Source organism: Talpa europaea (genome assembly GCF_964194135.1).
Source record: "Talpa europaea genome assembly, chromosome: 5".
NCBI lineage: Eukaryota > Metazoa > Chordata > Mammalia > Eulipotyphla > Talpidae > Talpa > Talpa europaea.
Genome location: NC_140071.1, coordinates 95,608,070 through 95,632,515, shown reverse-complemented (window position 1 = coordinate 95,632,515; position 24,446 = coordinate 95,608,070). Strand labels below are relative to the sequence as shown.

Genomic DNA, 24,446 nt, shown 5'->3' with positions numbered 1-24,446 from the left:
ACTGGCATTGTGGCTTGCTGGAGCTGGTGTCCAGGAAGCATTAGCTTTTTCCCAGAAGTTTCTCTCTGGATCAGTAAATTTGTCAGATATTGGTTCTCTTGGTCAAATAAAAGACGGATACAGAATAGCCAGTCTAAATAAGCCTGATGATTCATGGAGACATAGTATTTATAAAAAAAAAAATTATGTGGCATTTTTAGGGCACCCTTTTTTTCCCAAGTCTAGACAAGCGTAAAATGGAATTTGTTTATCCTGTCCACCAACAACCAAAGATGATGGTAACATCATCCACTAAAACAGGTCACAGTGAATGACTTCCACTGTGGAAAAGAATGAGAAAAGAATGAGAAAGACTAAGACATGGGGAGGACAAGTCTTTCACAGCAACAACTCATTCTCTTGGTTAAAGTACTTAAGAGTATTTGGTAGGGAGTGGTCAAGATGAAGGGAGCTTTGCATTCACAAAAATGAACAGAAAAACTTGTTGAAGGCTCATCTCATATGCCACTACCTCTGAAGTCTTGAATTTACAGTGTGAGTGCCTTTCTCCTATGACATTCTTTAACACTATATTCCACAATTACATGCCTTGTGAAAGCATCCTTCGGTTGTGTGTGAATAAATCTAGCTCCTTGAAGAAAGGCATTGTATACTATTCATTTTGTACCTTCTACAGTATAACACAGCAGAGACTCAATGTGCATTTAGTACAAAAGAAATCTGAATGAAGAGATAGCTGTTAACATCAATTTCAATAAAATATGTATGTGCATGTATAATCTTTACAACTTTGAGAACTAGGGGTTATTATCCCAGTGTTAAAGATCAGAAAATTAAAGTCTAGGAATGCCATGCACAGTGGAGGTGAGACTTGAACTAAGTTGCAATGGGAACCTTCCCAGGATAGGTAAATTGATGAGGAAGTAGAAGATATTTAAGGGGAAAGAAAAGTTAATTAAGCACACGAGTAAGGCAACTTCTTTCTCATTCACAGGAACATAAAGATTTTGTTCACTAATACTGATGAAATTAAGTAGAAACCAATAACAAAATTTTAGGATCAGAAAGAAACTACTAAAAAACATTAACTCATCTCATTAGAAATTTAAGCATATATCAAAATACTTCAAGGATCAGTGAAAAAAATTTTTTTAAAGATTTATTTATTTATGCATATAAGAACTGGGGTACAGGCCAGAGGTGCGGGGTAGGTGAGAGGATTCACCAGAGAAAATGGGGAGCAGAACAGGCAGATATACTGAAATGCACTGCGGAGAGGAGTAGTGGGCACGACAGGAGAGGTCTGCTGTGCCATGTGGGTTGCTCCCTGGCTGGCCGGGGATCGAACTTGTGCTGCAGTGACTGGCAATAGCCTGACAGTGCTGTCTTTAACCCGTGCCACCAGGGAGGCCCGAAAAGAAATTTTAAAAGAATATTAAAAACAGAATATACTCCATCGATTCAACTCCATAGGTTGCAACTAAAGTGATGGCTAGAGTAATAACTGTAGCCTTATATGTTTCAACTCAGAAATAAGAAAGCGAAAAATCAATGAGTCAAGCATCCAACTTAAGAAACTGGACAAGAGGTATATATAATAAGGCCAAAGAAAGAAAGGAAGAAAGAAAAAACAATAGCGCCAAGAACATGAATTAATAAAATATGAAATAAAAAGGAAATGGAGCTACAGTTGATGTTCTTAAAAAGATTAATAAAATTAGCAAATCTATGAAAATACTGTTCAGAAGTAAAGACATACAGATAAATGTCATGAATGAATGTAATTAGAGTTCAAGCAGAGATTGCAATGAACTAGAAAGAATTTGGATAATGTTATACTGTTATTTATGAAATCTAAGATTTCAGGAAAATCTTACAGAAAAGATATCTAAAATCCCTAAGCATGGCTGGGCTCTAGCGGGAGATCCCTTCCTGATTTACAAACAACTGTCTTCTTCTCCTATGGGCTCTAACGTCACCCTTTACCCCTGTTTAAAAATGCCTTTAATTCACCCTTCTTAAAAGATATTTTTTCTGGATTTACAATTCAAGATTCTTAGTTATTTTCTTTCAGAAATTTTACAATTTTATTCCATTGCATTCTGGCGTCAATTGTTGCTGTTGAGAGGTCAACTGAGTGCCTAATTTTTATCCCTTTATATGTAAACTGTCTGTTTTACTTGATAGCTTTTAAGACTTTTTTTTGTTCCTTATGTCCACAATTACAATAGCCAACATCCAAAAAAGCCTCAGTTTTTTACTCCCTATATTCAAGGCTGGCTCTGTGAGGCTAGCAAAACACAGAGAAGTGCTGGTATGACTTCTGAGAGCTGATCTTAACACATTGTAGCCTCTTATTCTGAAGGAAGCTAGCTAGCTGCTTTCCATAAGGAAGTGGAACCGGTTCCATGAAGAAGTCCATGGGGAAAAGAATTAACGCCCCGACTAATGCTAGCATCAGTTTATCAGCCATATGAGTGAGCCTTTGTGAATTTGGATCCTCCAGGCCTAGTCAAGCCTATAGGTGACTGCATTCCCAGCCAACATTTGACAGAAACTTTTTAAGACATCTCAGGAAAGTCAGAACTATCCAGCTGAGCGACTCTCAAACTGCTGACCCACAGAATCTGTGAGAGATTATAAATGATTATGAACCATATTGCTAAACCACACAAAGCTTATCAAATTCCCTTTTGAAGACTTGTTTCCAGGGGCCTCCCTGGTGGCGCAGGTGGCTGAGCACACCACTGTGAAGCTGTCCACAGCCTCTGCAGCATGGGTTTGATCCCGGCTGGCCAGCGAGAATCCCACATGGCAAAGCAGACCTTTCCTGTCTCGCCCCCTGCTCCCTTCAGCAGTATATTTCTTCAGTCTGCCTGTTCTGTTCCCTGCTCTGTCTCTGGTGAATCCTCTCACCCTCCTGTGCATCTGACCTGTACCCTGGTTCTTGTATAAAAATAAATAAATCTTTAAAAAAAAGAAAAAAAAAAGACTTGTTTCCACATTAAGGTCCTGAGCTGGACTTTTGGCACTCCCTGTATGCTGCCCTGAGGCCTGCGGCTGGTGGAATGGACCAGCTAGCCCAGGGTTCTGGGTGGAGCCTGCATCTTCAAGGAAGGGGAAGGTGGGAGGTGGAGTCTCTATTCAGGAGCCAGGGGTCTTCAGCCACCAGGGTCAAGTGCTAGCACTGGGCAAGAACACATTACTGCTCATGGGACAGATGGGAAGGTCTGGCAATGGTGACTGCAGCACTAGTGTGTGCACCTACAATGTGGGCATGTACAGAAGCGACTGAACTTTTTAAAGTTCTTGTTTTTTAAAAGTGAGATTAAGTTCCTTGGAACTTTATCTCCAGGAGTCCTTTGTGTCCTGGGTTCAAAGTACATTTTTCCAGAGAGAATATATATTGCTTTTTGGAAACTTGGGTATGGTATGTACATGAATCCATTTTCATTTACATTTTGCTTAGGTTTTTCTGTCCTTAAAAACTGAGTAGCCAACCTCCAAGATCAGCCTGGTCAAAACTTCTTAGTGGAGACTCTTCTGTTCTTCTACCAACAACCCAACAATGAGAAAAGCTTGTTTTCTTGCACATACTCTTTCTTTATAAATTGTTCATTTTTTTTTCTTACTTTCTACTTCTCTGAGAGTATAATCCATGTAATTCCTGGCTCTGTGCAATGTTCTCTGATTCAACATTCCACACTGTCCAAGTGCAAAAAATTTGTTTCCTCTTCCCAGAGGGTTCTGCTGCTAAAATCAAACTTCCAGACCACCTAGGATTGCTGGGTGCCCACAAGACAGCAATTTCAATCTTTGAGCTCCACCCTATACTAATGCTCAATTGGCAGAATCCCAATACTGTCTTACAAATTCAGCCATGCATTTGTAATACTGCTTTTAATGTTTCATTCAGTATTTTAAAAACATTTTATAATAAGAGGATTTCATACATAGTATATTTCATACATAGCTTTAAGTGAAAACATTCGACATATACATTTTAATCTCGAAAGGCTTTAGTTATTACTTGTCATGTAGGTGCTTGTCAATGATCTAGCTGGATGGATAACAATGGCTAATAAGAAATTTATTGACCCTATACCTACAGTGCTGAATGTTATCTGATTTTATAAGAAGCTATTTTTTAAAAAGGATGAATCTAATGATTAGCCTATATCTCTTGTGATGATTTTAATTCTAGAATATTCCAAAGCTTCCTAAAAATCTATAAGAGGTATAGCCAATGAAAGAAGTGTGAAGAAGAAGAGTGATTGAGGTTTTGTGTTAGTACCCCACCAGATCTCAAAGGCGCCTTTCATGAATAAAATGAAGCTTGAATGGATCAAAATGTTTCTTGGAAGTGAGCCAGATTTCATATGAAAGGACTTTTATTTAGCTCCTTTACTATGGAGAATAATCACTGAGCAATTACACATAATGAATTCAGTTCCTAAGGCTAAATTACAAACCATAACATGAAAATGATAAAGCTTCTCATTGATTATTAAGTATACTAATTGCAAAATGTTTTGCATGGTAGCTTTACATATAGTAGCTGCTCATTAAATGGTAGCTGTGGTTATTTCCATATATAAAAGTTCCGATGTGAATACTTTTTAAAATCTTTGTAAATGTTAAGCACTGAGATGGTTTAATGTCCTTAAGGTTCTGACGCAATAGATTCAGGAAAACTCAGTCTGGGTTCTCCTGCTAATGGGGTCCCTTCCTAAGGTCTGCAGCGCCGTGGTTTCTCCTCAGTTACGACTATTATGATTTCTCACAAAAAACTGTTCATGTGGTTGGCAGCAATTTTTTTTCAGTGTGACATTCTGGGGGATCCCTGTTAGGCACTAGAGGATGACTAAGATAACAAGGACAGTCTCCTCAAGGATCCTGTGGCCTAACATGATTCTCAACCCTCCCTGCTCTTCAGAATCACCTAGAAACATTTCAAAAAAGCTACCGCAATCCATGTGTACTTTCTTTCCTTATGCAGACAGTGGCAAGCTTGGAGCTGGAGACATAATATCTTCTTTCCTTACTCCTTAAAGCCAGTCCTTAGATGTGGTAGGAATTGATAAAACAATAGTTAAAATTATTAAAAATATAACAAAATCCAATTTTAAGGGTATTATATTATGTGACTTCCATCAATTGACTTTAGACAGAGTCAGAAATATAGCTGAGATATTAATTTCCTAGGTCAAAAAAAAAAAAACATGATTTGCATCCTGGGCTAAGTGTGCGAAATTCACAATGTTTTGCATGGTAGCTTTACATATAGTAGCTGCCCATTAAATGGTAGCTGTAGTTATTTCCATAAATGAAAGTTTTGATGTGAATAGTTTTTAAAATCTTTGTAAATGTGAAGTGCACCAAGTAAAAATGACAGGTCTACCAAAATTAAAAGAAAATAACAACTACAATGCGATGTTGCATTTTGAAATAACTTGTCTGATACTGTAAGTTAGAAAATTTATCTTACCAATTTAAGATAACCCTCAGCATCTAGAATTAAGTTCTCTGGCTTCAAGTCTCTGTAGATAATGCCTAGTCGGTGCAGGTAATCAAATGCTTCTGTCACGCAAGCAACGCAGAACTTGGAAGTAGATTCATCAAAACTGCCCCTGCAATAAAATCATTTTCTCTCTTATTATTCTAGACATAGATCGTTGTTGTCCTTTCTAGGTATCAGTTACTATATTGGTAAGTCTATGACATAGATATTTTGTAGGACATTAACACTAAAAATAATTTTATAATGACAATGAATTAGACTATTGACCACAAAGAATTTCAGGGGCATGTCTGATGCCAACAAGAACTACTTCACTTAAGTGCCTACAGCCCAACAGCTGTTTCTTATAATCATAGATGAACACAAAAATAGATAAGGAAACAAAGACCTTTTTTAAAGACTATTATGACAATCTCTGGAGAGACTGCAACTACTTCAATAGTGAGCTTGAACCAGACTTCTGTAATTGATTGCTTGACTAAAAAATGACTTAACCGATCATTTTCATTTCCTGTGAATATGCTATATAACATTAACCCATGTAGAAATGGGGTCATAGTTCTTTCCTGTGTGAGGCACTATAATGATATTAAAGTTGCCCTGTGTCAGCACTGAGATAGGTTTTCATACTGAATTATTGAAATGTGGTGTGATTTGCTGCTTGGGTATCACTTTGGAATGAGGGACTGGTTGGGACTCCTGTTTCTTCCATGTACTGTGTCCTCAGCAAGTTCCTTAGCTGCTTTGAGCCTCAGATCCTTACCTGTAAAACTACTTGTTTAGTGGTGTTGTTCTGAGGATCAGGTGCAGTGCCTATCATGTAGTTGAAATTTCCTTTTCTAAATAAATTTAGATCTTCTATGCAGTTCTTCCCAATGAAGCAACGATGCTGAAGACGCAAATGCTTTTACATGTATCACACGTCTCCTTACCTTTCCAGGTTATCTGCGTTCAGATCCATCCAACAGTATGTTCCAAACACAACTCACTAAAGTTTTACTTGAATGCTTCAAAGTCTCTTTTACCTAAGGTCCTTGATACTTTTTTCTCCTAAATTTTATTTATTTAGTTTTGCATAGAAAACTGGGGTGCAGGTCAGAGATATGGGGATGTGAGAGGATTCACCAGAAACAGAGTGGTGGGCAGAACAGGCAAACTGACTGAAATACACTGCTAAGGGGAGCAGCAGGTGAGACAGGAGAGGTCTGCTGCGCCATGTATAGGTTAGCTCCCTTGCTGGGGATCGAACTCAGGCTGTGGTGGTGATAACACTGAGACTTAACCCCTATGCCACCAGGGAGGACCCCTCCTGTTTCTTTAAATGAACATGAAGATAGCACCCTTTAGGTCAGATGTGAGCAGACAAAAGTTATTATTTACAGTCCTTTTCCCTTACCTGTCTCTTAATATACTCCACAGCTCTCCACCTAAGCAGGCCTCCAGAAGCATGTATACATATTTATTGTCCTTGAAGGTACGATATAACCTGTGAACGCAAATAAAGAGTAGTTATTATTAGAACTTATGGTTTTACTTATTCGTTGGGGTTTTTTTGGGGGGGTATCTAAAAGAACAAGTCTATTATATATATATTTTAAAAAAAGGAAAGGAGAAGATGCTTGTGCCGACACAAGTGGGCAGGAAGAGAACTTATGGGTTTAAAAACGCTTTACAGTAGCTTAAGAGCATCATCAATAACATTTGAAACAAAACTCCTCATCTTCTAAACATCCTACAGCCACAATGGACTTTTCACTGAATACACTGATCTTTCCTCCTTCCTTACTCATGGTAACCCCTTTACTTAAATTCTTTCCTTCTACTTAAAAACGGAACCTCTTTATCTCAGTTTCATTGTAAAATGTGGCATCCATTCTCTGAGACCAAGCTCAAAGGCAACTTCTTGATAAAGCAACTTAAATATCCTGCCTGCAAATAGGGTCTCCTTACAAAGGCCCAAAACCTCTTCACAGATCTCCTTTAAGATCTGCCTGGCACAACAGTTATTCATGCCATGTCTTCTGTTTGCTACTCGGTTAATATTGGTTTCCCCAGGAAACAGACTCTGAGACAGATTTGTAAGCAGTGAGTTTAGTGAGGAGTGTACTTGGGAATGAAACACACAGGGGAAGAAGAAATCAGTTTTGAACAGAGGAAATGCTGGACTATGATCTAGTTTCAACAACTGCCTCAGCTTCAAGGAACTCTGCCATTACTGGATGCAGGATGTACTTGGAGAGAGATTACACCAGTCATAGTGGTTCTCTTCACCTATGAACACTGGCCAGAGAGCGACTGAGCAGGCGTCACCAGCTGGCAGCACTCCCAGAAGGTGAGGAATGGCAGTGTCAGTTCTGACAGGGGTCCCAGCAGAGTACCATATTTCAGCATTGGGTAAAAGCAGTGTCTAGATCTTAAGAGATTTCCTTTTCTCCCTAGCACCATGCCCAGGCTAGAGCAGACTACAGAGCAGCCATATCTTGTGCAGACAGCAAACGCAATCTAATAAAGTGGTTGAGTGTGGACTTTGGACCAAGAGGATGAGGCCAGCTCATGTCCCTGATGGGTCATTTATTAGCTACGTCACCTCTCTTTTCTTATTGTTCTTGTTCAATAAGGACAATCACAACACTTACTTCACTGTTCTATTACAAGGATCAAAGGAATACATGCATTCATTTGATTTTATGTTGATTAAGTATCATTGATTATATACATTAACTTAATATATATTTTATATGTGTGTTCTATATGTATATATTAAAATATATATTGGATACGTATATTTATATACATATATATTTTTATTTAAAAATAAAAACTTTTTGTGCTTATAGGAGTATCTGTCACATTTAATTTCTAATAAATATTCTCATTACTATTTATCTTTAATAGGGCCTCCCCAGCGGCGCAGCAGTTGAGCGCTGGGCTGCGAAACTGCCCACAGCCTCTGCAGCACCAGTTCAATCCCCGGCTGCTGGCGAGAGTCCCACATGGCACGACAGACCTCTCCTGCCTTACTTGCTGCTCCCCTCAGCAGTATACTTCGTCAGTCTGCCTGTTCTGTTCCCTGCTCTGACTCTAGTGAATTCTCTCACCCTCCCGCGCTTCTGACTGTACCCAGTGCTTGTATAAATAAATAAAATCTTTTAAAAATTTAAAAAAAATTAAAATTTAAAAAAATATTTATCCTTGATATTATTATTGCCCTGCTATATTCCAGGTGCTATTCAACTGGAAGTGAGAAAATGAGTAAAATCTAATTCATATCCTGAAGTTGTTCATCATAGTTTGTTACTGAACTATTTATTAAGAGGAAAACATTTTGATAACATAGTTAATATAGAGATAACAGGATGCCTTTCCATTGTCAGCATTGGCTAGGTTCAAACCTCTTTTTTAATCTTGGAAATAAATCTAGGTCTGGGAATATGGATAGACAGGAAATCTCTCTCAAGAATTTGATAAAAATGTATACATTCTCTTTACTAGAAGGGCACTTTGCATCACCCAGAAATCACTAAAGCTTTAATCTGAGGCATGAAGACAAAAGAAAATACAAACTACTCCACTAACTCATAAAGAGAGCAGAGGCTTAACACAAGTGATAATTCTCTTCCAAACTCTGGTGATAGCAAAAATCAGAAGGGTAGCTATTAGCAGATGGTCTTTAGCTTCTGGGCACTACCAGGACCACATCTGTGGCTCTGTGGCAACCCTCATATGCCCAAATGCTACTTCTTGCACAAATTTAACACCAACACACCCCAAGGGTTTTTGAGTGAAAACTTGTTTCCCAAATTCTGCATCAGGTCTAGAAGATACAGCCTGTTCAAATTATTCCACAATAATTTTATATTCATACGCATATACTTTTGCCTGAGATTTACCCAAGAATAAAATAACCTGGACTCTTGAGCCCAAATCTCAAATTTATATCATTTTATGTACCATTGTTGTGACTAGGATGGAGAATCGGAGTGGGGAAGCTGCTTCCTTTCTCTCCTTTTACATGGAAACACTCACAAGAAGAGCCTAAAGTCCTAAGTCCTAGCAGCCAAATGCTCACTTACTTCACGATGAAGGGAGAACACAACTCTTCCAGGATCCTCTTTTCTGAGTAGACGTGCTCCTGCTGCTTTGTGTCCACAATGTGCTTCTTCCTGATACACTTCATAGCAAAGGCAACATTCTCATTTTTCACTTTAACCTAAGAAAAGAAAGATCCCCCCAAATTAACTCATTAGGAAAGATATGCAATATCTCTACAAAACATGTTAACTAGTGAGTTAAAATTCCTTCGCTGCTGAAGAGCACATAAACTTTTAACCAGGTGTCCTGCTGAGATCTGTGTTTCATGAAATTATACATACTTCCTTTCATTGCAATTTCCAAAACAGATCATATATCTGGAACATGGTTCTAAAGTTTTTGTATGAAACAAGGAAAAAACTCTGGTAGAAGATTTGATATTTACAAATCCATTCAGTTTTGAGTGTGTGACATGAAAAATTTTAACCAAAATGGATAAAAGTTGTTCTTTGATAATAGTTGCTTCTTTGATTTTCAAAACAAAATATATTAAAGCGAGACTTATTAACACCATCATCCAATATGGTAACCACAAGTCACATGTGGTTGTTTGAATTCATTAAAATTAAAAATTCAGTTTCTCTGTTGCATTAGCCACAATTCAAAGGCTCACCAAAGAATATAGCCAGTGGCTGCCCTATGGGGCAGAGCAGATAAACAACATTTTCATCAGCATAGAAAGTTCTATTGGAGAGCCTGGCTCTAGATAGACAACCAGAATTTTCCCTTAAAAAGAAAAAAAAATATTAGTAGGTATTTATCTAGATAGGTTTGAAACTCCATCTATATGACAAGTAAAATGGTTGCCTAAATGTTTGGTTCAGGTTTGCAACTTGTGCTGCTTATGGCTTTTTAATCAATATGGGATTAAAGATTCAATTATTACTAATCAGCTAGAGAAAAAAATAATGATCTCAGCATTGTAAATTCAATCCTTTTGCCAAGATTATTTGGTGAAAAGTACCACTGCAGATGATGTCACGCCTATTTCTCCACACGGTAGACCAAATGCTACAAATACTCTTTGGTCTATCAAGAAGTCCTTCCTTCTCTCCTCACCATCAAAGATGAAGTACTGACTGGGTGTGCAGTGTACTATCCAGAGTCTCCTGGCAGCATTTCATATCAGACGGATGTGCTGGCATAGTTTCTGGAGGTTAATGTATGAGAATCATTTAAAATCTGCTAGGCAGAGAAGGGCTTTAATTGTCAGGGGTTCAGAGCCCTCTGTACCCAGTAAGGCCACAGACCTCCATTCTCCAGCTTTCTCTGAGCACCTGATGGGACAGTGCCATTCTGCGTCTCCTTAGAAGCTCTTTTATAAAGCTCAGAGAGGTGGTGATGCAGCGACATCAGGCCGGAAGTCGCCAGCTGTCCCGATCCACACTACAGAAGGCTGCTCTTCAAACCTCCCCTTGCATTCATATTCCTTTCCTTTTTTCTACTAGAAAATTTTGAACAACCCAAAAATAGGACAATGAAAGCCAAATACAGATATAGGAGTGGAGCTGTTGAAGAGGTGGAACTGTACTATTAAAGATTCTGCTTCTCTGGCACTCCCACAGGACTCGTCTTCTTGTCTTTAGTACATAGTGATGTGTCATGAGAGCATGAACACACACATTTTGCTGTTAGGAAATTCATTTTTTTTCAATTTTGTAGACTCTGGGAATGCAATGCTTCCTTGTTATATTCTCCAATAATTACCATCAAGAAAACAATTCATCAAAAGATGAGAAGTTAAAGGCTTGAAATAGCAGCTATATTTTTACGACTTACTAGCATGGACCTGCTACTACACAACAGAGTGAAAAGTGCACTTTCTCAATTTCAACACTGAAGATAGCAATGATAAGTCAGATATTGCTGCAAGACACACTGGAATATAAAACAAAACAAACAAAATAAAAAGTCAAAAGGCTCTCTCAGATGCTTGAAACGTAAACCCCTTACAAGCTCAACTCTTCCGAACCCACCAACGCCCAGTGTTGCAATAATCTCAAGGTTCTGGAATGGGGATGATGAGGAAAATCTGGCCACCTTCTCCTTCAGCTGAATCATCTCCAGAGAGAGTGCTTTGGACAGCTTCCAGTTAGACATGGATCTCCTGTGAAGAGAAGTAAGACTTTACATATACCCCTTGGTCAAGTAGGGGTCATGCCAACCCATTAATTCCACTATTATAATAATCTTAATTCTGCTCATTGTTACTGCCCACATTTGCCCCAAAGGCTATCTCAACATTTACAGCATCAGATTTAGTCACATCTGGGGAGAAAAACAACAACAACAAAAAACTGACATGCACACATAATAAGGACAAATGTCTAATTGAATCAATGAGAGGTAAGTGGGGTGAGTTATGTGGTATTTAAAATGCATCTCAATAGAGATTTTTAAAAAGTCAATGAGAGGAAATGAAACCAAAGAGCCATTTCCTCTGCTGCACATACAGGAAAATACCACACTGAGAATCTTTGCTGTTCTATTTTAATCAGATCCTGAATAAGTGCTCTGTGAAACATGAAAAAAAATCGTATCTTACTTTATATCTTACTTTATATATATTACTATTTGAAAATATCCATTTGTTCTCTCTTAGTTAAAGTTTACTATTGTGGGTTATATAGGCATAAATTGTTGCTACTACAAAGGCCTGTTGCATAAAAATCATAAGGATGTTCCTGGTGAAAAGAATGTACTGGGTCCTGATCGAATGCTCTAATTTAGCTCAAACTTCAGTTTTCTAGAGTCTAATTTTTGACAGTACAATTTGGTGAATGTAAGTTTACATATTCTCTCTACATAATGTTTTAGCAAAGGATTTCCAAATAATTTTAATTTTTTATTTTTTTTAAAGATTTATTTTATTTATTTATACAAGCACTGGGTACAGTCAGAAGCATGGGAGGGTGAGAGAATTCACCAGAGCCAGAGCAGGGAACAGAACAGGCAGACTGACAAAATACACTGCTGAGGGGAGCAGTGGGAGCAACAGGAGAGGTCTGTCACGCCATGTGGGACCCTCACCAGCAGCCGGGGATCGAACCGGCGCTGCAGAGGCTGCAGGCAGCTTTGCAGCCCAGCTCTCAACTGGTACGCCACCAGGGGAGGCCCTTAATTTTTCAATTTTTAATTGGAGTTTTCTATTAACTGGAGAACTTTTTATCTTTATACCAAATTTAGAACTCTACCTAATTCATCTCTGGAGAGAGAGAGCATAGTTCTTCACCTGGAATGAAAATGAGTGGGCTGCTCTATGCCTTGGCTTTCCTGTTTAATTTCCAGGAAAGGAGGGAAGCAGGCTTAACATTCTTTTGCACTAAGAGACCAGATAAAGAAATCCTTTTCCCTTATCAGGAAATTTCTCCCCAACATTTCAATTTAACACAAAAAAATAAGGAGCTAGATAGTTGCAGACTAAAATAACAGCTTCACTAATGGTAAAGAGCATCCTCTTTGTGGAACAATTAAAATAAACTTCCTCGCTCCCCACCCCATGTGAAGTGAAGGCTCATAAAGGCACAACATGACAAATCCCCCCTCTTTTTCCCCAAATTCATCAGTTGCCAAAATTCATATTCTACTTAGGAGAAGATTCCTCTACTTACTTTGCATGTCTTTTTTCATCATCACGGTTCAGGTTTGCCACATACCCTTCTAAGTATTTTTGCAATTCTTCAAAAGTCCCAACTGTTTGGTTGAAGGTTCTAAATGAATGGAATAAAATCAAAAGTTCTATGCTGGTAATTATCATTGCAACTTGGCATTCTTCTTGAGCTCATAAAAAAGGTTTTTGTAGCATCACTCATGGCTTTATAACAGTTTTCAATAATTTTCGTTATCTTAAAGTTGCCATAATATAGCACAGTTATTAGAATTTATATATTTATGCCTTTAAAGCTATAGAAATTAATAGGCTATCAGTGAGAAGACAAATATTTCTATGAGGTTTGCCAACAGTTATCACTTATTTTTAAGAAGACAGTGGAAAGGAAATCATCTATATGATCTGTACAATCAAAAGTTTTCATGGGTTATAGATATTTTTCTAAATTTGCTTAATCAGATTATTTATTTTAAATTCAAGGATAAAATTGATTTCTTCTTTGTCCTCAGACAATACTCCTCATTTCACATTTCTTCAAAATTAAATCCAAATTTGTACCTTAACTTAGTATATTTCTGACACTCAGCCTACATCTCCCCTTGATCTCCCTCACCCTTTACAGATCTTAGGTTTGTTACGTGTCTCATCCAATCTCCTGACTCAGTATGTTGTCTCTGGCAATTGCTACCTACCACACTACACATAAGAAAAGAGAGTCTTCCTCACTAGTGCAAGATGTTTTGCTTACTATCTTTGGAATATTTTCCCACTTCCACATTTGACAATCTACCCTGAGTTATGATTATTAGGGTGCTTCTTTTCCCTACTACAAAATAGTGTCCTCCTGGGAACCATACTTTAGTCAACTTGGCCACACCTTAAGCACTAAGACATAGAAAATTGGGTGGAATAAAAATTTAGCTCAAAATATGTAAAATGTAGTAAACCAGGACCCCCACACTTGTGTGCAATCACCACTCCCTGATTGCCTAACCCCGAAAACGTCAACTCTCATTCACTGACCACCAATCCATACTGAGGTGCTACACAATAAAATATATTAAAAGTGTATATATCTTATACACTGGTTATTTTCCACTCATCTCTCTAACTTTGCTCTTTACTCTTCTCTATGGACTGTAGTCCATTGATTGTAGAGAGGTGAGAAATAAAGCAATAGAGCCACAATTTTTAAATATCCAATTTTTGAAATTTTCAGGTGAAAAGGAAATACTTTCTATACTTTGGTTTTACTTATTTTATCTGTAACTATTATTTTACCCACTATAAAACTAATTCAAGTTCAACTGTAAGCAAATCTTATTATCTTAAAGGTAGATGACACTGATGTCACAGGTTCCAAGAAACGCTTCACAAACTAAATTGAAAGTCAAATATAAAGAATTACTAGCTGCTCCAGGTGCACATGCACAGCCTGTACTTATTCTGATGAGAGAGCCCGAGGGACAACTAATCAACTTCTTTGAGCTCTGTCCCTGCAATCAATGGTGGAGATGTCAGGAATAAAACTGCCCATTCGCCTAGAGCTACTGTCATCTTCCTTATTACCCACATTTCATTACATTTTAAAAATAGGAAATGTAGCTCAAATGTTAAGTCTCCTTTTTGCAGTAGATTCATTCTATGCATGTTTTAAAATCACGGATTAAGAAAAATGAATAAAAAGCCATAGACTTTTCAGACACTAGATTTCATTGCAAGGATGGGGCTGCTTTGTTCAGCCAACATCTGGTGAGCACATCCATGTGCCAAGGACTGTCAGATGCTGACACTGCAGTAGCAGTGGACAAATAAATGTCTCTGCACTCAGGAGGCTGACAGAAGAGTGGGAAGATGGATGTTAAATAAAACAATGAAATAAAGTGTGAATAATGATATGAGAACAGTATATATAGGGTGTTCTATATAGAACAGTATATGGATTAGCATAGTTTATGGGTTAGTATATAGAACAGCATATGTTTAGCATAAGATCTTAATCTAGCCTGTAAACCAGAGTTAGGATGATGTATAATTTGTCATTTAAAATGAATACTTTTAGAGAGAAGTGGATGCCCATAATAAATACAGAGACAACCAGAATCTCTCAGGAAATCCACAATGTCATCATGCTTGATATTTAGCTTCCTCCACTCACAGAAAAAGTTCATTTAACTTTGTATGTCTTATTGTAATATATTCTATTCTTTGTATGTTCTTGAATCTCAACTACACATATATAAATAAAACATTTTAAAATTCAAACTTCCAAATAGTTTGTAAACTATAACAAATTACTGCATCCTCTCTAAAGATGATGATTATACAAGATAAGTAAATATTTGGTGTAGGTGATTAAAATAGAGGAAAAGGAGAGATGTTCTTCTTTTCTATCATATTTTTCATCCTAACATTTTGAAACAATTTATAAGATTTTACCACACAGCTAATGTACTTCAGTGTATGCATATACTTTTAAGGAACTCATAAAACAATGCATTAATGGGACAATCATGTTCCAGTCTACTTTCTATTTGAGACCTGGTCTCCAAAGTTAACCTCTTCTAACACCCCTTTCCATGTTCTGTGCCTTTGTTTTTAAGTTTGCTTCATTTGGACTGGCTTCCATATTTCCTCTTTGCCTAGAAAAAAAAAATGTTCAGTCCTTTTTAATTGAAGACAATTAAAAAGGTTCAATTGAAAACTGAAGTCAACCTGGAATCCTATTGGCTTACAGGTTGCAGGTGTATAGACATTTAAATCAGCATATTTATATATATACACTGCATTATGTTTGCCACCAGAACTCTAGTTTTCATTCATCATCATACCACTGACCCCTTTTGTCCTACTTAACCATTCTTTTGTTCTTATAGCCTGTTTGTTTTTGTTTTGTTTAGCTTATTCATTTGTTTTGTTCTTTATCTACCATAAATAAGTGATAACAGTATGTATCTTTCTTTTTCTGACATTTTTCACTTAGCATTCTACCAGGGATCCTTCAAACCATCTGGGACACACTTATCTGTAAGAAAGATAATTGAATAATTCAAAGTAATACTAATATTCATTGTTGACATGTTAGCACTTAATGTTATTGAGGTGCTGCAGTGTAAGTAATAGTTAGCTTTTAGAGATGTTACTAAAATTTATAGATGAAATAATTTATGTTTGAAATTTGCTCAGATATAGTATACAGAAAGCAGACAGTGAGTGGCAAAGTGGTATAGAACATCATGAAATATTAACTGTTGAACATGTTTTATGGGGTTTATGATACTAACTTATTTTTAATGTTTGTAATATGCCAAATATAAAGATTTTTAAAACATTCCAAAGTTCTTTCCAGCTCTCAATCTTAATGATATGTTCAATAAACAGTGTATTCAGTTAGCAATCAGTCACATATTTACTTGTGTAACTCCTGTCATTGTACTATTGTTTGTCAGTATTCTTTATGTGAATGCCCTATTTTTTTCCCAGCATAATGACCTTTAGGCAAAACTATTTCTTTGGTATATTTGAATTACTCTTATTATAGCTAGATAACTAGTAAATATCCAAATATTCAAGTTATTAATGAGAGATCCAAGAGACCAGATTCAAATATGATTTGAAGTGAGTTAAAGACATAAAATGAGACTTATTCTGACAAGTAACCTAAAACATTGAGACATTAATTTTGACATTTATTATTTATAAAGTATTACAATATTATTATTTTTTGGGGTTTTTTTTGCATAGAGAACTGGGGAGTAGGCCAGAGGTGCTGGGGGAGAGAGGATTCACCAGAGACAGAGTGGGGATCAGAACAGGCCGATTGACTGAAATACACTGCTCAGGGGAGCAGCAGGTGAAACAGGAGAGGTCTGCTGCGCCATATGTGGGTTAGCTCCCTGGCTGGGGATTGAACTCATGCCATAACAGTAATAGCTTTGAGACTAACCCCTATGCCACCAGGAAGGCCCAAGTATTACAATGTTAAATGAAAACTGCCCTGGAAATGCAGAGCATTTTAGAAATAAATTATAAAATTGTTCCCTAAGTTGTGTGGGGAAAAAATCCATAGGACTACCAGTAAATTTGTTTCTCTCAAAGAGGCATAATTTAAATCAATTTATTGCTGATATTTATGTACAAACTTTGCACACAAAATATTTAGCCTGCCAGCATCTGCCACTGCCACAGACACATTCAGATCAGAAGGCCCAGTTCCTTCCCATGAATTTTAATAGAATGTACTCGCAGCTGAGGATTGGCCAGCATTTCCAAGCGGTGATGAATGGGAAGACAGATGGCCCTTGGAGTAACAGAAGGCCAAGTCTTCAAAGGGGCGAGAAGCTTGCCTTCCCGACAACATCAGCATACTCACTCTCGATCTATAACCAGGCAGGCGACGTCATTTTCTTCAGCAATAATGTTAGCTGATCTGACATCTTCACTGTAGACAAAAGCAGGAAAGTCAATTTTATACAGTTAGAAATTAAACATCCATTTGTATTAGAGAATCTGCTACTGTTTTTAAAACACCATTTACTTAAACCTTCCTTAGACTGTTGTGTTTTTTTTTTTTTTTAACATCACAATTTATTCTCCACTCTCTCTGAAAAAAAGGATTTGAAAATGTCCCAGTAAAATCCCCACAGGAATTTAGAAGAGATAACTGCACTGAGAACAAAGAAGAATCTGTGATTGCAACTTTGTATGAAACCTCATTCTGTGCTTTGTGTCAGCCAAAATAAAACAGCTCGCTTCTGACCAAACAGAAATTGCTAACTAATAAGCAGGCAAGACTGAAATTAACTGAATGAAAGAAGTTTATTGGTCAAACATCCAAGTAATTAGCATATAATAAAACAATCAACAATCAAACCCAGGAGTTTTTAGAGCCGTATCATCAATGAATGAAAAAAGTACTTTTTCATTCACTAAAATACTTTCATAGATTTTTAAGATATATATTTCCCATTAAAATCTCTGGTATCAGAGCATGTTTTACAACAGATGATGAGTCAGGGTAAATAACACATTGTCTTTTTTCCTCTAGGGTGCATAATGTAGCAAAGGACCTTACAATTGCTATCTTAAATATAATGAATCCTGACATAAGATCAAATGATGGTAAATTTCCCTACCTACCGAATACTAATCAGTCAAGCATCAGGTGAAACAATATCTTTAGAGACCTTTGTTTGTATTGGTTTCCTCATTCTGTTAGTTAAGTTAAAATCCCTGAAAAGAGCTATGCCTGTATCACACCCAGATTCATGTACTGAGATGCATGTAAAATAACCTAGAATAGCAAGAATACTGAGACTGTTCTAAGCAACTTCATCAAAAATGGTATCAGAAAGCTAGTTCCTTCATCTTCCCTCAGTGATGGGACAGGAAAAGCTTCTGCAACCCATGTCTAACATTCCAAAGAAGTCCCCGATCCACGTAGCTGGTATTGTGTGACTTAACCCACAGTCCCTTAAAAATTTACAATATCATTATAGAAAATCAATGAAAATATTGCAGATTGAAGAGCTTTTAAGCTGGAAGCTGGGTGGTTTTTACTCAATTTGTATGTGTGCAGCTATCTGTAGACATTTAGATATGTTTATACACATACACCAACCTATCTATATATACACATATGTCTTGTGTATATCACTATTTGAATAGTGATTTTATATTTTTATTTATTTATGCATGCAAAAACTGGTATACAGGACAGAGGTGCGGGGAGGTGGTGGGGGAGGGGGAATAGGAGGTAAAAGGATTCACCAGAGACAGAGTGGGGAGCAGAGCAGGCAGATTTACTGAAATACACAGTGAAGGGGAGCAGCGGGCAAGACAGGAGAGGTCTGCTGCTCCATGCGGGTCAGCTCCCAAGCTGGGGATTGGCAGTGGCTGGCCATAGCTTGAAGGCCCTGAGACTTTAACCCCTGTGTCAAGGAGGCTCTGAATAGTGATTTTAAAACAGGAAAGAGGTATGGAATCCCTTTCATTTGGCATGAGTTTTACAGGAATATTTTCTGCAAACATTTTTAAAATATTACACGTTCATAAATATACCTATGTTTCTTTCATAGTAACTGTGTAAATGCCATGGATTTATTTTTGCATATAAAATCATGAACTCTTTGGACTATTTTAATGTCAAGTGATAGAAATATATAGGATATAACGAATATTAAGTCATAGAGGTTTTAAAAGGTGATAGCATAAAAATGCACAAAAATGTAAAAATATTTGTATCCAATACTCTCTTCCATTTATTTTAGCTTTATGCTTACAAATATTTGGAGAGTTGGGTGTCTATATTAAAAATACCATGTTTTACATAGGGTAACACTGAAATTGGCTAACTGAAACATACAGCAAAAATTATTTCAGATCCAGTGAAACCAAACAGCATATTTCCTTTCAAGAGCTGTTTGACTTTATACCATTCTCAGCACTTTCAAATTCCAGTTGTTTTGCTTGTTATTATTTAAAAAAAAAGTATAAACATTAAGAACAAATATATTGAATTCTGAATAATGATGTCACATGATAACAATACATCAATGTATTATATTCTGTACAAATAAACAAACAAAAAAGAACAACTTCCCTGTTATTGAACAAATTCATTACCAGCCGGAAAATGGGAAGAAAACATCAACTTGTTTTTAAATTTCGTTTTTAAATTGCTTGTATAATAGCCATAAATTAACTTATCGCGCTTAAATGGTTAAGACTTTCTTTTAAAAAAGAGATTTATGATTCTAAAGCAAATTTGTCTTCAGATAATTTGTATACATTTTTTCCTTGCTCTTTACTTATGTAATCCTGATATATAAATCAAAAGAGACTTGCTAGATGAAAGTTAAGAGGACAATAAATGAGCAGAAATATGATTCATTTTTATAAGTTTGAAATAAACTATTTATTATAGTATTTAGTAATAACATTCAAAGTAATTTCTTAACTAATTTCAAGTAATGGTTTAAAAACATACATAACTTAAAAAAAATTGCGTTCCTCAAAACTTTAATTGATCTTTTATAAAGTTATTTATATTGAAGAAAATGTACTTCCTCAATACAACCTCAAAACAACTTGAGGTTGTTTTCTGAGTTCCAAGAAGTACAAAGTGTCTCCTGAGCCACTTTATTAATCTTTATAAATATTTCCTCCATAAGTTAGATCAACAGTACATAACCTCATACCTCAAAAGACCTAAGGTTCAGATAGAAATTTCAAACACGCTATTTTGGGTTTCTTCTAAAACATACAGAATAAGTTGATAATAAAATCTTAGAAATATACTACTTTTGGCAGGATGATTTAAAAGCACATAAAATAGGTAATGTCATTATTTGATAATTTTAAAAAAGGGTAAAATGGTTCAATCCTTAAAAATTAAAAAACTCGTTCTTAAGAAAGATTATAATTTTTACTCTTTAATTTCCCTCCTTTTTAAACTAAATAGTCTAATGGAACAACAATTGTATTTTTAGCAGCAAACTTAGTTTCCTACACAAATGAATAGAGTAAATTTTCACATAATAATGAAGTCAGTTAAAATTTTTGTTTAATTCCTGGATGCTGGTTATGATTAATTTGGTAGCTCAATTTGACAATTTTAAATGAACAGTTACACATTCAAAATAATCAAAGAATTATTTAAGAATGAGATATAAATTCATGGATTCACCTGATAAGAGCTTTTTCTCCAAAGTATTCTCCTTTCTGCAGTGTTTTTATCAGTTGAGGTTGATCATGGCCTTCTGTGCTCTGAGTGACTTTTACCTAAATGATATAAAACAAAAAAAAAAAAAAGAGGGAGAAGAAAGGAGATTCTGAACACATAATCACGCAACTAAACCCCTAAACACACACACACATACACACACATACTGTCTCCCTCTCTCTCTCTCTATATATATATATGTATGTATGTATGTATGTATAGATAGATAGATATAAACACACACATATATATACACCAAACTTGACTGAACAAGGAAAAAAACAAACTTTGCTGTAATTTTGCAGTAGTCATGACAAGCTAAAGTCATTTATGTGGATGGGCTAAGAAATCCTGTGATTTCATATGATCAAATGTTGCCTCTATAAGAGGAAAAGTCTTCATTCAAATGCCACTTCCCAAAGTTCAAAGTTTTATGTGAATGCAATTTCCTTCCTAGGGGTACTCAAAGCAAATAAACATTGTCCTGTTAGAATTTATATTATTCAAAAAACTAAATTGAGGTGACATTGGAATAAGACTATCAAGAGTTCTGACTCCATTGTCTGACTGATTTACTGAATCTTCTAAAACTAGAAGAAAAATTTGGATATGGATGTGGGTCCACACTTTCATTGATATCTCAATGTATTCAATAGCCCAAAAAGGTTCAAGAATACCCAGGGCTAAGCCGAACAAGACCTTTAATATCCCATATTTGTGACTGGAATTATTCCAATTCGACATTGCAACAAGGGTTGCTTCATGCTGATTAGAAATTCTGATTAGCATTTATGAAAGTCACAATGAATTAATTTTTTAAAATAACAAATACAATTTGTGTATTAGTCACAATTCTTTCATAGAATGGGATTAAGGTTGGGAAGAAAGATTAAAAAGTAGATTTGGGTATCAACGAATTTCTGAGGTTTGAATCTATTTTGCTAATTTTTTCCTTCATGGAGGCCTAATTCAAAGTTCAGCCACAAATCATTTACAAAGGGCAGTGACTGACTTTCTGATAATAAGCTCTTCCATGGAAAAAAGACCATTTGTAAAAATCAACAGCCTATTACACAGGTGCTCAGGATTTTACCCTTTTCTTCAGTGTTTCACAAATGCTTTCTTATCTCTGAGAAACCCTTAAGAGTGAACAAAGGTGCAACTGAAAGCATGTTACCCACTTAATATTTAAATAAAGAAAAAGACCTGTAATACATTTGGCATAATATTTTCATTCACATCTAGATCTACTTGCACTTTTGCATGAATTGTAGGATTGGACACTGTGAGTCACACTGCTCTATAGCTTGATGGGTGACCACAGACATCCGCAATTGCCAAGTTCATTCTCCTCCAACAGCTACTTGCCATATTTGTTGAAAAGGAAAATGTTCCAGCCCTGCTCTTGAGCCCTTGGACAAAATGACAAAAGACCTTAGAAATTATCTAGTCACTTTGTGCGCAATGAAACCAGACACAGAGAAAGATAACTGATCTGCCTAAGAAGTTACTGTCTCAGCGGGAACCCACCCCAACGCTCCTGCACCCCCAAAACCAGTGCCCAGGCTCTCTTGGGTACAGGTTCCAGTACCTGCTCGATGCAGAGGATTTATGTTGCAATGTACTGCGGCACTTGTGGCGAACCTATTTGAAAAGACTGTTGGATTACTTTAAGAAAGCTTTAATTAATATTTACCTTTCCTTTTGCTAAAATGAAAAAGGTACTTCCTTCCTCGCCTTCTCTAATAATATAATCTCCTTTGTCATAGTATTCCTATTGGATGAAAGAAAAAGAAAAGGTTAGAGTCAGTGGAGATGATCAGATAAGACATAAACAGAATATAACTCCCGTGTCTTTGAAATGATCGTTCCACACCTGGTTCTTTTGTTTTTCATATATTGCAATATAATCTGTTTTTAATGTTGCAGTTATAAGCTGTGGGAAAGAAGTGAGATGTTTGTTTTATCACTTGCATTTATGTCTATCATTCACAGAAAAAAAATGCATGTGGAATACTGAATTTCAGCCATGGAGACTGAGGACATGAAGAGAAGAGGGAGCAAGACAACAACACTTGGGTGGGCTAAATAATCCTGGTGATCTGCAACTGAGTCAACAGTCTAGAAAAAGAATAAATAATTACCTAGTAAACTGGAAATATTATCTTCTATGGTTATTAGAAATATCAGTGTTAATTTCTAATTCCTGGAAGAGCAACTGCTGAGGAAATTCTGTGTAGACCGTAAGTAACTCTTCATATGGATTCTTTCCAACGATTTATCATCATGAAAGATCGATATGAGAATTTTTTACGTCTAAGTTTTGTTCTTTGATGTAAGTTGATCCTCATGAAATCTCAAACTGTCACTTACTTCTTGGTCTCCTCCCTCATGTGTGTGTACACACAAATGTGTGTGCTTGTGTGTGTGTGTGTCAGACACACACACACAGAGCGAGAGAGAGAGAGAGAGAGAGAGAGAGAGAGAGAGAGAGAGAGAGAGAGAGAGAGAGAGAGAGAGAGAGAGAGAGAGAGAGAGAGAGAGAGATTTCAGAGAATTCTTGGGCAGGAAAAAGTAATTCATTCACCTGTCAGACCAAAAGAACAACTCAGTCTCTTAAAAAACAAAAGATGGATTGAACAGTCCACCCTTACTTTATTTTAATTTAGTATTATCTAAAAGTCTAAGAACCAAAATGGATCTCTCAATTACTAATACAAACAAAACATGGATTTATTTGTTAAAAGGCAAAATAACATAATAGTTCTCTCTTGCTTTTCTTTTAGACTTAAAAATGAATTCCAAACTAAGCTACCTCTGTGTCTGTTGCATTTAGTGTCCTTTTTCAATTTTTTTGCCAAACTAACAAACACAACATTAGTTTTAAATCTTCTGGACCTCAGTTTCTGAGGTCATACCACAAAGATGATATTATCTACCACACCTAACACTGGTTGAGGACTAGGTGAGACAGTGTATCTAAAGCATCTGCTGGCATGTTTGGTATAACACCATGCACCTACCTACTTACTATTAGTCTCTATGATGAAGGAGGAAGCTAGTGGTAAAATGTTCCTCAGTATCGGCTATTCAGGTAAATAGTACTCCTCAGTCTTCACATATGAGCTGTGGCTATATGATTAACTTCTAGCTAAAAGAATCTAAGCAGAAGTGATATTTGCCACTTGCAGGCCAGGCCCATGAGCATTTTCATGCATTATCTTCATCACTCTTCCCCATCTGTAATGGCATGGCCCCAAGAGACCTTGAAAGAGGGGTTGTGTTGAAAATGGCAGAGTTAGCTCAGGTTCCTGAGTGACTCTGTAACCAACAGGGGCCATCCTTGCTGGATAAGAGAAAAGCTTCTATTTTATTTGGAAGACCACGTTTTGAGCTTCCTGCATGTTTTCTTAATCCAACTCTTTACTCTTTGTCTTTTTAACTATATCAAAAACCTTCACTCTAAACAAGGTCAATTTTTGTTGAGTCACCAGACACTG

General features: G+C 36.5%; 1 protein-coding gene across 2 annotated transcripts in view; it reads right to left on the bottom strand.

Annotated features, from left to right (window-relative positions):
• Nucleotides 1-24,446, bottom strand: part of PRKG2 (protein kinase cGMP-dependent 2) — a gene marked incomplete at both ends in the record, with an annotated part of 88,901 nt that overhangs the window by 22,415 nt on the left and 42,040 nt on the right. Inside the window, 8 exons of one of the 2 annotated variants that reach the window (XM_084233486.1) lie at nucleotides 5,489-5,630; nucleotides 6,918-7,007; nucleotides 9,595-9,731; nucleotides 11,567-11,720; nucleotides 13,225-13,323; nucleotides 17,596-17,664; nucleotides 20,911-21,005; nucleotides 22,643-22,720. In XM_084233486.1, coding sequence (XP_084089612.1) covers nucleotides 5,489-5,630; nucleotides 6,918-7,007; nucleotides 9,595-9,731; nucleotides 11,567-11,720; nucleotides 13,225-13,323; nucleotides 17,596-17,664; nucleotides 20,911-21,005; nucleotides 22,643-22,720 — 864 coding nt within the window. The remainder of the gene's footprint in view (nucleotides 1-5,488; nucleotides 5,631-6,917; nucleotides 7,008-9,594; nucleotides 9,732-11,566; nucleotides 11,721-13,224; nucleotides 13,324-17,595; nucleotides 17,665-20,910; nucleotides 21,006-22,642; nucleotides 22,721-24,446) is intronic. The other variant, XM_084233485.1, reaches the window with a different exon arrangement.